This window comes from Trachemys scripta, chromosome 1 (assembly GCF_013100865.1).
Source record: "Trachemys scripta elegans isolate TJP31775 chromosome 1, CAS_Tse_1.0, whole genome shotgun sequence".
Classification (NCBI taxonomy): Eukaryota; Metazoa; Chordata; order Testudines; family Emydidae; genus Trachemys; species Trachemys scripta.
This window is the reverse complement of record NC_048298.1, coordinates 137,389,986-137,405,482: the sequence shown is the minus strand read 5'-3', so window position 1 is coordinate 137,405,482 and position 15,497 is coordinate 137,389,986. Positions and strand designations below refer to the sequence as shown.

At 46.3% G+C, this 15,497-nt stretch overlaps 1 protein-coding gene across 1 annotated transcript in view; it reads left to right on the top strand.

The window, feature by feature from the left end:
* LOC117870963 (transient receptor potential cation channel subfamily V member 6-like) overlaps positions 1-15,497 on the top strand; it is a 71,310-nt gene that overhangs the window by 52,004 nt on the left and 3,809 nt on the right. The window contains exons 5-14 of the mRNA XM_034758489.1: positions 3,898-3,996; positions 4,835-5,010; positions 5,691-5,837; positions 7,278-7,490; positions 8,406-8,492; positions 8,572-8,648; positions 8,815-8,980; positions 10,095-10,161; positions 11,147-11,415; positions 11,870-11,976. Coding sequence (XP_034614380.1) covers positions 3,898-3,996; positions 4,835-5,010; positions 5,691-5,837; positions 7,278-7,490; positions 8,406-8,492; positions 8,572-8,648; positions 8,815-8,980; positions 10,095-10,161; positions 11,147-11,415; positions 11,870-11,976 — 1,408 coding nt within the window. The remainder of the gene's footprint in view (positions 1-3,897; positions 3,997-4,834; positions 5,011-5,690; positions 5,838-7,277; positions 7,491-8,405; positions 8,493-8,571; positions 8,649-8,814; positions 8,981-10,094; positions 10,162-11,146; positions 11,416-11,869; positions 11,977-15,497) is intronic.

The following is a 15,497-nucleotide window of genomic DNA, read 5'->3' as shown; positions in this document are numbered from 1 at the left end:
CCCCCCCCCCCCCCCCCGTTTCTTGACTGCCCCCTCCAAAACCTCCCTGCCCCTTCTCCTGCCCCCTGGCCGCCTTACCCTGCTGCTCAGAACAGGGTGTTGGGCTCTGTGCGAGCCGGACACGTGGCTGCGCTCCCCAGCACAACAAAACCCGGTCCCTGGCCCTGCACAGTGCTGCCGGAGCCGGGCTGCAGGGGAGAGCTGCCGGCTCAGAATGCAGGGCGGAGCTCCTCTACAGCTGCTCCGGAGTCCAGCCCGTGACTTTCCTGCAGCCCTCCCAGCCGCTCGCTCTGCTCTGCCGGGGGAGGGGGGAAATCCCGGACATTTTGAGTTATTTACAAATTCCCCCCAGACGCTATTTTTAGCACAAAAAGGAGGACATGTCCGGGTAAATCCGGACGAATGGTAACCCTAATATTTCCCCTGTGAGCAGGGCCGGCTTTAGGAAGTGCGGGGCCCGATTCGAACAGTTTTGACGGGGCGCCGGCAGGGATGACTGAAAAAAAAAAAAAAACACGTAAAAAACACATGGGGCTTGTACTCACCGGGCGGCGCTCCTAGTCTTCGGCGGTGGGTCCTTCACTCGCTCCAGGTCTTCGGTGGCACTGAAGGACCTGCCGCCGAAGTGCTGCCAAAGACCCAGAGCGAGTGAAGGACCCGTCGCTGAAGTGCCGCCGAAGACCCGGAGCGCTGCCGGGTGAGTAAAAATTAAAAAGGAGCCTCTAGCCAGGGAAGGGATTCTCGGCCACTTGCCCCCACCCTGGCGGCCCTGCCACTGGGCGCGGGGCCCTCTTAGGCGCGGGGCCCGATTCGGGGGAATTGGTGGAATTGGCCTAAAGCCGGCCCTGCCTGTGAGATTAGCAGAAGTCTCAAAGCAGGAGTCACTTAAAACTAAAAGGATAACATCTTAGAGAATAAGAAAAAAGCTGGAGCAAAATAGCATGCCGTATATTTGATGCTAAGTGGGGCTGTCTCTTAACAGGAGACTGGTCTGTTTCTTGAGCAGAATGCTGGGAACATTTCTGCTTCGGTATGGGGACAGGGGGTATAGATAAGATGTGACCTAATAGGCCTGGGACCTTACAATTCTGGCTAACCTACAGGAAAGGAGTGGCTCTTTTATTTCAGGAACTCTGTGCTGTTCAATGGAACTTCCCCTACAGGCAGGAAATTCCCTGCGGCATAGATGGAATGTTAAGGCTCCAGGATTGTATCAGGCCTTTTACTTATCCAAATCCTATGATCCATTTCTGGGGTATTCTTATATTTAAAGATTGATTTTTCCTTTGAGATGTTGCTGGGCCAGAGCCTCGGGTGACATAAATTGGAGTAGCACAACCGTGTTACATTACCCATTTCTGACTGTGTACTTAAACCATGTCTAGCAGAGAAATTTACTGTCTTTTTTTTTTTTTTAAATGAGCCTTCATTAATTTTCACTCCGAGTAGTTTGAAACACTGGAGAGGAGTATGCGGCTGTGTGTTGAGGAGGTTGGCTCAGGGTTCTGCTTCCCCCATGCAGTTTTACTCCAGATTAAATCAAAATCCACACCCACTGAAACTTGGCATCTCTGAGCTTTTAGCCCCAGAGGGTTTTTAATATTCTCTTGTAAATCTACCTGGCTATTGTTTAATTATAGAGTGGGGAAAGAAAGAGGACTTCAAAAATAAAAGTACTAATCTCCCCATGTGATTGCTTTAAAAAAATAGAGACAGATTTAGATAGAAACTTTCCAAACAAAATATATCGGGTATGATTCTGCTCTCATTGAAATGTGTGTAAATCGGGAGAAGCTCCTCTGAGGTCAGAGTATTTTTAGTTCTTGCTTTAGATAGGGCAACTTTTGCTCTTTCTGGGTGAAATTCAACCTTGTGAATAGGGCCAGTATAAGACTGGTGTACTCCTTACATACCACTTAGGCTATATCTACACTAGCACTTCTGTCGGCAAAACTTTTGTCACTTAGGGGTGTGAAAAAACACCCCGAGTGACATAACTTTTGCTGGTATAAGAGCTCGTGTGCACAGCGCTGTGTCAGCGGGGGGATGCTCTCCCACCGACATAGCTACCGCCATTTGTTGCGCTGGTTTTATTACTCTCTCCTGTCGGCATAACGTGGCTACATGAACACTCTCACAATTGCACAGCTGTATCGGTACAGCTGTGCTGCTGTAAGCTTGTAAGTGTAGACATGGCCTTATACTCTATTTTGCAGGCTTAACTGAGACTGAAGTAGTGCCTGGGCTCTGTGCTGTTTCTCTGCACAGACGTGAATTTCACCTGTTCACATTAAGCTTGTACTTCCCCTTTTGACCTATTTTACTCTGTTCACTAATGGACTCATAGAATCATAGAAATGTAGGGCTGGAAGGGATCTTGACAAGTCAAGTCCAGCCTCCTGTGTTTAGGCAGGACAAAGTAAACCTAGAGCATCCCTGACAGTTGTTTGTCCAACCTGTTCTTAAAAACCTCCAGTGATGGGGATTCCACATATTCCTTTGGAAGCTTTTATAGTTAGAAAGTTTTTCCTAATATTTAACATAAAACTCCCTTGCTGCAAATTAAGCCCATTACTTCTTGTCCTATCTTTCAGTGGACCCGGAGAACAATTGATCACCATTCTCTTTATAACAGCCCTCAACACATTTGGAGACTGTTATCAGGTCCCCCCTCAGTCTTTTTTCCCCAAAACTAATCGTGCCCAGTTTTTCTAACCTTTCCTCATAGGTCAGGTTTACTAAATCTCAGATCATTTTTGTGGCTCTCCTCTGGAGTCTCCAATTTGTCCACATCTTTCCTAATGCGTGGTGCCCAGAAATGGACACAGGACTCCAGCTGAGGCATCACTGGTGCTGAGTAGAGTGGGACAATCACCTCCCATATCTTACCTACGACATTCCTGTTAATACACCCCAGAATGATATTAGCCATTGTCACAACTGCATCACACTGTGGACTCATTCAGCTGTCATCCTAAGCAATTTCTCTTCCTCCATGGTGTTTTCCGCTTCAGACACTTATAAACAGTTATTATGTCCTCTATTGTCCTTTAACTCCGCTATACAGCTCATATTTAACTATTTTAATCTTTCTTCATAAGCAATCTCTCCATTCCCTTAAAGGTGTGCTGAAAACATTGTCTGTGACCATTTTTTTTCTGTCGTATGCATGAAGCAGGAGGCCTGAGAGAGTTTGTTTTAAATCAGGGTTAGATTTGGCTTGCGTTGACTCACTACTATATGGCCTCCTCTAAATCCCAGCTCTTCAGCTGCCAGCTCACGCTGCAAGATGTCCCTCCGTGTCTTCTCAAGTGTGAGCAAACCACCGCTCCTCTGCCCACTCCACTACCTTCCCATTCATTGTGGGATCCAGATACAATTGGATTCAGTTCCAAATTGTCCTCCTTAGTTTTAAAACTCTTTGTGGATTTTCCCCACTCAGCCTTGCAGAGATAGTTTCTCTACCAGACCCTCCCTGCTCCCTCTAGTTGTGTGACATAGGCCTTCGTTCTCTCTCTTCTCATTGTTTTAGTTTCACTTTGTTGGTGCAGGACCCTTCTCCTCTGTGGCTTCTTCCATATGGAACAGACTCCCTGGATCTCTTTGCCTCATTCACTATCCTGCTCTTTTAAAAATCCTGTCAGCAAACGCACCTCCTCTGCCTTGCCTAGGCAGTACCTCCTGATTTCTCTGCTCCCCTCCCTGTTGGGTAGCTCTGCAAAGCATTTGGAATACCATTTGCATAGGAATTTTACGTAAAGATTTGTGTGTGTGTGTGTTGTGTTGTGAGAGAGAGAGAGAGATGTGTTTAGTGGTCTGGGTTTTTTGCCTCTCTTTTCATTTCCTCTCTTTAACTCCATATTATGTATTCCCTTGTCTCCATTCCTTTCTCTTCAGGGGAGCATATCTTATCCTTCGCAGCCTGTGTAGGAAGTGAGGAGATCGTCCAGTTGCTCATCAAACATGGAGCCAACATCAGAGCACAAGACACCTTGGGTAAGAGCTCTTCAGTGGCCTCTTTCAAGGTGCTGGGTGAATGGTGTGGTACCAAATGATGGTAACTTTGCGGGACTGTGTCTGAAGTTGGTCACCTCACTTTAAGAAAGATGCTGGTGAGACTGAGAAGGTCCAGTGAAGGGCAACAAAGGGACATAGCAATGTGGTGGCGTAATGTACTCAGCAGCAAGCAGTCCCTCCCATAAGAGCATAGTCCAGGCCTTAGGGAGACCCTGTGTGGTGACAATAGGCTGCAAAGCCTGTCTGAGAGCCAGAAAGAGAGACAGAGACAAAGGGTCCATCTGTTTGCATCAGTCTCATTAAAGAATCCCCTTTGTGTTCATTACAGCTTAGTCCTGTCTCTCCTCTGCAGTGAGACACATCACAGGCAAGATTTACATAGGAAATGAGATGGCCAGAACTAGTGTTTCAAAATTATGAAAGATGCTAACTTGAAACCCAGGGAAAAAACATCCCAGTTTGTGAGGTGGTAATATCAGAGCTGGCTAGCTGGAGCAATGGTCTGTTCCAGGATGACTAGTCCTATACTGGAACCTTAAATAGACTTTTGCCTAGATAAAATATGATACCAACTGCCTTTTATTATTCAGTTTTCTGTGGATTGAAGCACTTTAGATGGGGGCTGCTTTTCCTTAATTGTCAAGTGGGGCTGTTCATACTGTGCAGAGCCACACAGAATACTAATGGCAAGTCCTCTTGTACAGAGGCTGAGCAAGGTCTGTATATTGATTGTCTGAGAGTCTGTCAAGATTGGGAGGCGATTTGTGTTTCCCATGTTACCAGTTATCTCATCCCTCTGTCTCTCTTTCCACTACAGGGAACACTGTTCTCCACATCCTAGTTCTCCAACCCAACAAGATCTTTGCCTGCCAGATGTACAACTTCCTTCTCTCCTATGACAAGAGCGAAAGGGAGCTGGGAGCCCTGGACTTAATCCCTAACAACGAGGGGCTCACTCCATTCAAGCTAACTGGGGTTGAGGGCAACACTGTGGTGAGTTTGTGTGCAACACTTGGTTTTCATAGTTTCTGATGTCGCTGAGGCATGTGTCTGTCTGAAGGATCCCAAAGCACTTTCCAGATATCACTAGTAGGGATCACTCACCCACCAAAGTGCAGCTGCCTCTTGGGGGCATACAGCAACTGCTCTGTGTCAGAAGCACTACAGGAGAATCACTGGAGGAGAGGTATAACATTTTCCACTGACAGTCCACGGGAAAATGCTGGAGGATTGATTCAGTGTTGATTCAGAGAGAAGAGCACCACCTCCTGCCTCATCAGCACCATAGTACCAGGCTGAGGCAGTGACATAGAAAAGGAAACATCACCTACTGAGTCACCTGCACCATGGCATTTAACTCAGTACTGACCCAAAGCCCCAGCACAAACTTAGAAAGGAGAGCACTCCCTACTGAACCAGTAATACCTATAGCACATAGGTCTTCCATCCGAGTTCTGACCCAACCCAAATTTGCTTGGCTTGAGAATTAATAAGAGCACAGTCCAACCCCCCTGACTGCAAGGCTTCTGTAGACAAGTGTTTTCAGAGCTGAGTTTGAAGCAGGGGTGCAGGTGATTTCAATATCCTGGGATACTGGTGCTGGTGGTGCTTGGTGGTTTGGGCAAATATGTACAGCCTCCCATGAGCTCAGCTCTGCCCTTCTTGCCAATTAGATGTTCCAGCACCTTATGCAGAACAGAAAGCACATCCAATGGACCTTCGGCCCCCTGGTCTCCACCCTGTATGACCTCACAGAGATCGACTCGTGGGGAGATGACCAGTCTCTCTTGGAACTCATTGTCACCACCAAGAAAAGAGAGGTATGTGGGTGTGACAAACTGGGGGGGGGGGGTCTGTTTGTATCACTTCTGAGTTGTGGATGACTTTATGAAATTGTATTTTGAAATTACTGTGTCATGGAAAAAAACCTATATGGATGTGGATCCTCCAAGAGCTAGCAGGGTTGTGGCATGTCTCTCTCCCAGGCCAGACTCAATGGTGAATGATCAGCACTCCAAACACCTTGGGACAATAGGTTTGCACTCCCTGAGAGAGGTGGCTTCCTCCTCCTGTTTGGGAGATTACCAGAAGGCAGAACAAAAGAAGCAGGTGACCCCAGCAGGAGTCTATAAAGGGACACCACAGGGAGGAACAGGGGAAGAGAGAGCCATTTTGCAGCAAAGTAAGATTAGGGAAGCTGCTGCAAGGGTAGGACACACAAGGGTCTGGAGGACCCTGCCCGCCTGCCTGCCAGAACACAGACTATCCCTCAGGGACTCCCAAAGGGAGGGTGAGCTAGGGAGGGGCATTGTGTTTAGGATGTTTTATTGTGTGGTATGATCTGTACTCTCCTGTGCTTCATCTATTAAGTAAAGAGCATCAATTTAGTAGATTGAACAAAGTGTGCATGTGTGCGTTTGTTGTCTGCTTCGCAATTACTGCATGCCCCCGAGGGAGTTAAACTGTAAACCAGATGTTCACACCTGGTGGGTAGAGTCCAGGGAGAGGGGGGTGTTTGAGTACTGCGAAGTGGGAAGTACTGCGAGTCAGCTCTGGACCCAGAACAGCTATGAGGAGGGTGCCAGATAGAAGTTCTGCACCCTGTGAGTGTGCCTAGGGACCCTGAAATTGGGGCAATGGCTGGACTCCATTCAGGTTCCAGGAGACCCAGAGTGCAGAGACTAGGAAGGGGCGCCCATTGGAATCTATTGGCAAGTCAAGTTCTTGATCTGTAACCTCTCTTATAACAAGAAATTATTACAATATTCTAGAGTAATGGTCTGCAGCATTACAGCTTTCTATAGAGACACTGCAGGGTATGGAACTATGACTGTAGGATATTACAATATTTCCATTTGGGCATCAACCTGTCATAAGAAGAGCCTGTCATTTCTAACAGGACTGTGGTCTTTGTCTCCTCTCTTCTCCTCCTACCTTGCTCTCTTCTTTGCTATTAGCATGGCAAGGTATCCAGGTGTTTCCAGAGTGAATGCACCAGGTCTTTGGATGGGTGTAGTGGCATTAATGGACCAGGTGGGATAGTGGGACAAATTCTGACCTGTTTCTACAGCCTGTCTCTGCCCAGGTCCTTTGAGTCATTGCTCTGTGTTTGGCAGACAAAAGGGGACAGATAAGGGTCCCAGTCAGATTTGATTTAACGTACTATGATTGTTTTCATAAGCTTGGGGTGATTTGCCAGTTTGCTCTTTGGGAGCAGAGACGTGCCCCACAATAAATGAAGTCTGGTGTCTGTGTCTCAGGCCCGTCGGATCCTGGACCTGACCCCTGTGAATGAGCTGGTGAGTCTGAAGTGGAATAAATATGGGCGTCCCTATTTCTGCATCCTGGCCTTATTCTACGTGCTGTACATGATTTGCTTCACCATGTGCTGTGTCTATCGACCTCTAAAACGTCGACAGAGCAACAAAACACATGAAAGGGACAACACCATCTACATCCAGAAACTGCTGCAGGTACATTGTGTACACCATTAATATCCCACAAATCTTCCCAGCTTTTTAGCCTAAAAGTCTCCAAGCACTTTACAGGCTATGTAGGCAAAGGAATACCTGCAGCCATCTGCCCCCTGCAGCACAGTACCCCCGAGCAGCATGCTGGGAAGTTGGGCTCAGTACTGACTCAAAGGGGAGAGCATCTCCTACAGCACCCTCCTTATTATAATAGTGCATCCTGTTTCTGGTGGTAGTGCCTAAGGGCCAGCCAAGAGTGGGGCCCCCATTGTGCTGGACAATGTACCCAAAGAGCTTACAGCCTGAAGAGACCAGACAAATGCAGGGTGGGGAAAAGGGTATAACCCACACGCAGAGTGAAATAGGTGATGATGGCAAACAGTGTGTTGGTCCACTGTTTGGGATGCGGGGATGGAGTTAGCTACATGGAGGGAGTTAGCTACATGGAAAGGGAAGGGGAGTAAATGGGACAGAGTGGGGGAGGAGAGGGTAGGTGGACAGATGTGGGCTGGAGCTCAGTTAAAGAGACTCACTTGTTTCCCAGGGCCAATTCTTCAGGAGCGCTGGGCACCCCCAACTCCAGCAGAACTGAGTGAGTGCTGCAGGTGCTCAGTAGCTCTCAACATCAGTCCCAAGGTGTCTTCAATTGGGCACCCAAAAACTAAGGCACCCAAAAGAGGAGGCCTTGTTGGCCCAGGTGACACTGCAGTCATCCAGTGTCAGAGCTGGGGGTAGAAACCTTGTTTCCTGATTCCCGCTGTCATGCTTGATCTTCTAGACTAACTGCCTCTTCTGGAGACTATGGCATGAGCAATCCTGCAAGGAGAATACTTTTTTGCTCAAGCCTAGATGGGGCATAAGAGTCCTCTTCTGGCCATGCACGGTTGGACTGAGGGGGACCTCCTTCTCTCCTTTCAGGAATCTTATGCGACTCCTGAGGACAATCTGAGGCTGGTAGGGGAGCTGATCACAGTGATAGGAGCCATAGTAATATTGATCCTTGAGGTAAGAGAAATCAATATAATTTAATGTTCTGTGCATGTGTGAACTGATTGAGCCCCAATTTGAACAGAGTGTATCTTAGATTCCAGATATCTTCAGAGTTGGAGTCACCAAGTACTTTGGACAAACTATTCTAGGAGGACCTTTCCACATCATCATGTGAGGTTCCCCCTCTCCTTATTTCATACAGATTGCTTTCTGGTGTGGGTGGGGGTTGGGGGGATTATGGAGAGTTAGTTGTTGGGAGAGACTTGAGTGTTTGGAGGTGAGAGTGTGGACTGGGAATGTGATTCTGATCTTCCTGGCTCTGTCTTATATGCTATAGCATCACCTATGCCTGTATGATCTTGGTGACCATGGTGATGCGACTCACCAGCACCACTGGAGAGGTGGTCCCCATGTCCTTTGCCCTGGTGCTGGGCTGGTGCAACGTCATGTACTTCGCACGAGGCTTTCAGATGCTGGGACCCTTCACCATCATGATACAGAAGGTAAGGACAACACAGCCCACTGCCTGACTGAAAGAGGGAGAGAGACTGTAATAAAGATATCAGCAAAGATGGATCCTGAGCAGCAGTTATCCAGCCATGCCATGCATCAGCATGTGCCCACGGTCATATCTTGGTCCTTCCATCAGAATAGAAACACTTTCCCAGGAGTTTCTGGTGTGGGATTCGAGGTCCTGGAGCCAGACAAGAGCCCTTTTGACCTTTATCTAGCAGGCTGTTTTAAGTGAGGTTCTTCTTTTATGTACTGAGATGGGCCACATGCAGGACGGTGAAGGGTACAGTGGACATTAGAGACAAAGAAATCACTAAACTGGCTCAGAACATTAGTTGGTTCAGATCAGTCTTTCATCTCTGTTATACTGGTGGGACAGACTGTAGGGTCCTCTAGTTCAATGGATGACACTGCTGGAAAAAATATTGAGGTAAGCAATTTAGTTATGTATATATTTAATTGAACTGATAGCCAAGCCTACAGTAGTATCACTGCAACTGGGTAATCTTATCCAGACAAATTTGTCTGGATAAGATTACCCAGCTGCAGTGATACTACCGTAGGCATGGCTATCAGTCTCTGTGCTTCAGCTGACCAAGAAGAAATCCCTATTTTCAGTGTCTTATGGTGGACCAAGTGTATTATGGAGGTGTTCTGACTTCCCTCTGAAACATCAAGTATGAGCCATTCTGCAGCCGGGATACTAAACTATTAGTACTACTAAAACATTTAGCTAGCACTCCCATCCATAGAGCTCAGAGTACTTTCACAAAGTGAGTATGTATCATTAGTATATTACATATCTGGAGAAACTGAGGCAAGAGAGGTTAAATAAATTTCCCCAGCTCACACAGTAACTCCTTTGGATTAGAAATTAGGTCTGCTGACTTCCAGTGCCCTGCTTTGGCTACTCAACCATGCTGTCTCCTGACTAGAAGGACCAGTGGTCCGATCCAATATGACATGAGATACAAGACTGGATCTGCTATGGTGGGAAGTGAGAGACCAGGATACATGGACCAGTTAGACAACAAAGCCTCAGTTTCAGGGCTGTATTTGTGAGAGAGTGGGGTCTTATGGCAGTTGGTTTTGTTTCATCTGCAGATGATATTTGGAGATCTCATGCGCTTCTGCTGGCTCATGGCAGTGGTGATACTTGGCTTTGCATCAGGTAGGTATGATGCGATACACAGCTACAAGGCCAGTTAAAAGACAGCAGGGTCTCAATGGACACCCTGAGGGGCACCATGTCTTGCACATCCATCCACGGAATATTGGGTTTTATGGAACAGTTGTCTGGAAAGAGGGCACTCAGTCCTCCAGCTCCTTCATAGCTTATATTAGAATACAACCCAAAGCTCCCAGGCCTGCCCATGCTGCTGGGATTTGACTTGCCTGTTCATTTTCTCCCTTCCCTTTCTCCCTGCTCCTTGCTATTCACAATCCATACCTTCTCCTTCTTCTGCCTTTTCCTCCCCATATCTCAGATTCCTTCCTACGAAATTGCCCCACCCCTCTGCCAGTCTCTCTTCTCATTCACGAACTGACACATTTGCCTATGAAGTTATTGATTCAGCCCCAAAGAGGACAGGCTATTTGGGAGATCTCAGCAACCTGGACACGGGGAAATATTATGGGCTGGTGGGATTTGACCCAGTTCTGAAGAAATGTCAATATTCCGTAGAGAGGAGGAACCCACCTCTCTACTCCAGAGGGAATGGGGTGGGGGGGCGGTACTTAGTTATTCACTCTCCTTCTAGAATTCACAGTGTTGTGTGATCAATGCAAGGCGAGGTTGCCCTTTGGCACAAAATAATCTCAGTCTGATGCTGCTATGATTTTTTTATGCCATACTGGTGTCATGATGAGGGCTCTGGATACCACGTGAAGTGAGGACATAATGTTGTCCTGTTATGATTAAATAACATGAGTTTCAAATAGCACTCAGGACTCTTAAGTGTCCTATGAGCTCTGTGACACAGGAAAGCCTCCCTGGAAACTGGGGCTGTCTGACTGCAGCTGGGATGCATGGCTGCCCTGGGCTAAAGTCTAACACTATACTGTTGTTTCAGGCAGATGGTAGGATGGTGCAGGGCAGAGCAGAGAAAGCACAGAGGCTTCCTCATTCATTTTTCCTCCTTTCCTCTCTATGCCAGCTTTTTACGTCATCTTCCAGACTGAAAACCCCGATGAACTGGGCCACTTCTATAACTACCCCATAGCTCTCTTCAGCACCTTCGAGCTCTTCCTCACCATCATCGATGGGCCCGCCAACTATGAAGTGGACCTGCCCTTCATGTACAGCATCACCTACTCCGCCTTTGCCGTCATCGCCACCCTCCTCATGCTCAACTTGCTCATCGCCATGATGGGTGACACCCACTGGCGCGTGGCCCACGAGCGGGACGAGCTTTGGAGAGCACAGGTGAGGGTGCTGCTGAGCCACATGTGAACGGACCTTAATGCATAGACTCACTTTGAGCCTAGGACAGGGCAGGGTCAGGGGCTCCCATTAGGGTATGTGTGTAGCCCATGAGTGATGACCTTAGAGCCTGAGTTCCTTTCTTACCTGAGGAGACTTGTGGATTCTTCCAGTGTGGGGTGGGTTGAGTTCTTGGCAGTAGAAGGCATGTGTGTTTTTGGAGGAGGAGATCCATGAATGAAAAAATATGGAACAGGAATTTATTTCAGCCCAGGGCAGAGGAGGGCTGAAATGGGGCCCATTGTGTAGGCATGTGTCTAGGTATTTCACTCATATGTGTCTATGAGAAGTATAGACTCCATCTATGCCCCCATGATTTCCTGCTGCTTGTTCTACCCACTTCCCCTATCTCTGCACTCCTTGTTGTCTTGCCAACACCTTTTTTGTTGTTTTGAAGGTTGTTGCCACTACTGTCATGCTGGAGCGGAAACTCCCACAATGCCTCTGGCCTCGCTCTGGGATCTGTGGGCAGGAGTATGGCTTGGGGGACCGCTGGTACCTCAGGTGAGTTCTATGGGGATTGCCCACATGTTGACTAAACATAGTGGATTCTATTGTGCAAACCTGTCAGAGAGGAAGATGGTGTTAATCCACCCTGTTCTGACAGTGTAGCCTCCTGTGAATGGGAGCCATTTCAGGTGGCAATGGCCTGGGCTCTGCAACCTGAGGATGGGCAAGACCCATGGGAGAATTATAGGAATCGGAGATGGAAAAGGCTATGGGCTTACACCTAGTCCAGCTCCCACCTACCCAATGCAGTCTACCTTCCATTGTTGTGCAGTCCAGCTTATAAATGACTCAAGTAATAAAAACTCCCAGCATAGTCAGAGCCCAACAGACCCTCACTGTAAGGCAGTGCTTCCAGATATGCAGCCGTAAATGTCCCCCCCCACAGATCCCATCCCTTCCACGAGGAAAGTAGCTCATTGTCCTCTGTAATACCGAAAGCTAATTATGCATTTCTGCACCCATGCATGTACCAGTGTGTACTATGAGTGAGGGGGAGGGAGGGTGGACTCAGGGTTCCCTGACACCTTCTGAAGCTTAAAAACTACCAAACCAACTGTCTTCAATGTTAACTTAATGTTTAGATCTCTCTGGGAAGAGAGTTCAGCAGTTCAAATGAGAAACATCTTAAATGTGCAAGTTTCCACATGTACACAGTTAAGAAGTTGCCCACTGTGCATATCTAAACTGGCACCTGATTTTCTAGTGGGTGTGTCTGATACAATTTTCAAACAGTCTTTACTTTTTGTTAATTAAAAATATGTAGTTCTCTAACCAAGTAAACACTGGGCGGGTTTGATACAGTTTCTACTGGGTGTTGGATACAGTTTGGAAACCGTCATAATCTTTTGTTAATTAAAATTAATATTTCTCCAAACAAGTAAAGACACTAGTTCTCAGTGCAGACTTCATCCAGGCCAAGTTTCAAACCACTGCTATTTTTGCTGCAGTTCTCGCCAAAGAAAATCGTGTACTTGGCTTTTTTAAAGAAGGGAGGAAGGGAAGCAATTTTTTTTTTCATCCTGGCTGAACTTGAAAACAGCTGAAGGAATTTTGTTCTAACTTTCCAAAACAAAACAAAACAACAAAATCCCATCACACAAAGCCTAAGCTTGGAAAATTACAGCAGCCCTGAAGGTGAATCATTTTGGAAAGTTATGAGCATGTGAAAACAGCGGGTTATAATGGCAACTGTTTTGCAACTTCCATTATTGCAGAAGCTATTATGCACCCATTATAATTAAGGTTCTTTTGATAAGACAACATTAAGGTGAAGGTTCTGTTCAGAAAAGTAGCTATGTAAAAATGGCTTTTTATCTCTCAGCATATTTGACTCTGGTATCTATTTAGATTTGCTGATTTATGGCTAAAATAAGTTTTCATTGATTTTTACTCCTGGTTGTCTGCAGAGCCAACACAGTTCAGAGAACGGGAATTGGAATCTATTCCTTCTTGTGCAGCGTTAATAGAATTGTTCATTAAGTGTCAATCTGTTACACTTGTGCAAACCTACTGATTACAATAGGGTTGCACAGATGACACCAGAGATATAGCGTGAAGACAGGTGGGCTGCCTAGGTAGAACTGAGAGCTTAATGTGACCTGCAGAGCCTTTATTTCAGGTGATGATGTGTGTGAGATGGAAAGAGCCCATCTTGACTCTTGGGGCCAGACTTTTCAATGTATTTAGGTGCCTAAAGATGCAGGTAGTGGCCTAGTGGGATTTTCAAACGAGCCTAGGTGGCTAATACTGAAAATGATGCACTTGAAAATCCCATTAGGTCATTACCTGCATCTTTAAGCACCTAAATACCTTGAAAAATCTGGCCATTAAATTCTAGGCAGAGAGAGACCGTCAGAAACAAATGACCCTTTACTTGTAAACTGAGTGCATTTGATCAGGAGTCTCTGAGGCCCATGATGCCATAGAGTCACTTTCAGAATAGACCTGCTCTATGAAGCTGAATAGCAAGGGGGTTCCAGTTGCTAACATTGGGCTCACTTCAAACTGCACCACACAAGTGCCAGCAAACTAGAGTGGCTGCCAGTATAAGAGCAGTATCTGTAGTTAGATTAGTTAGGGAAAGGCTTACACTGGGCATCCATCTTCATTTCTTCAAGGAATAAGCTGATCATCAGTTGGGAAAGTCCAGAAGAAATCCCTCCTCATAATATTGTATAGCTCAATCAGGAGCTCTTTGGGATAGGATCCAGCATTAGCAACTGCTAGAAAAGAGATGTGCAATAACTGAGCCACTGGGCTTTTCCAGTACACTTAAGTCTAGCACCCTCCTCTCTGCACTTCATGCAGCAGAGCACAATGGGGAGTAATTTCTCCCTACTGTCCAAGACCCGCAGGGGCCTGGCCTGCAGCAATGGGCACAGAGATTTCACATCAGCTCCATGCAGCCATTAAAGCAACACTGAAGCGGAACAGCTTCATGCTCGGAGCACTGTGACCCCCTGAGTACTGGAGCGTAGTGTAAAATCTTGGGGGAGGTGCTGGGCTGGAACATGAAGGATTATGCTGCATGACTGTAGGTGTTACTCTGCTGGGCTGTCTATGACAGTCCGCCAGTTCCTAGAGTGCTCTACGATCAAGAGAAATTGGCCATGCCGGATATCTACTGTACACATCTGTGTGCATGACTCAGTTCTCCCTTCCCTCAAGGGCCCTGTTGGTATTCCCCTACCAGGGAAGGGCCAGTTCCTTCCAGACCCAAAACCTAGCTATAAGTTTAGCTCCATTTGTGTGCACAAGGATAACTTTGTGGAGCATTTAATCCTATTGAGATCCCATAACTGTCTATACAGTAGATAATGATGGCACTGACAGAGACTAAGGGTGTGTCTTCACATCACAGTTAGCCTGAGTTATAACTGTTGTTACTAGGGCTGTCAATTAATCGCAGTTAACTCACGCGACTAACAAAAAAATTAATCACGATTAATCGCAGTTTTAATCGCAGTGTTAAACAATAGACTACCAATTGAAATGTATAAAATATTTTGGATGTTTTTCTACATTTTCATATAAATTCTGTGTCATAATTGAAATAAAAGTGTATATTATTTTTTATTATAAATATTTGCACTGTAAAAATGATAAAATAAATATTTTTCAGTTAACCTCATACAAGTAATTTAGTGCAATCTTTGTTGTGAAAGTACAATTTACAAATGTATATATATATTTTTTTTGTTACATAACTGCACTCAAAAACAAAACAGTGTAAAACTTCGGCGCCTACAAGGCCACTCGGTCCTATTTCTTGTTCAGCCAGTCGCTAAGACAAACGAGTTTGTTTACTTTTCCAGGAGATAATGCTGCCCTCTTCTTATTTACAATGTCACCAGAAAGTGAGAACAGGCATTTGTATAGCACTTTTGTAGGTATTTACATGCCAGATATGCTAAACATTTGTATGCCCCTTCATGCTTCGGCCACCATTCCAGAGGACATGCTTCCATGCTGATGTCACTCATTAAAAAAATTATGTGTTAATTAAATTTGTGACT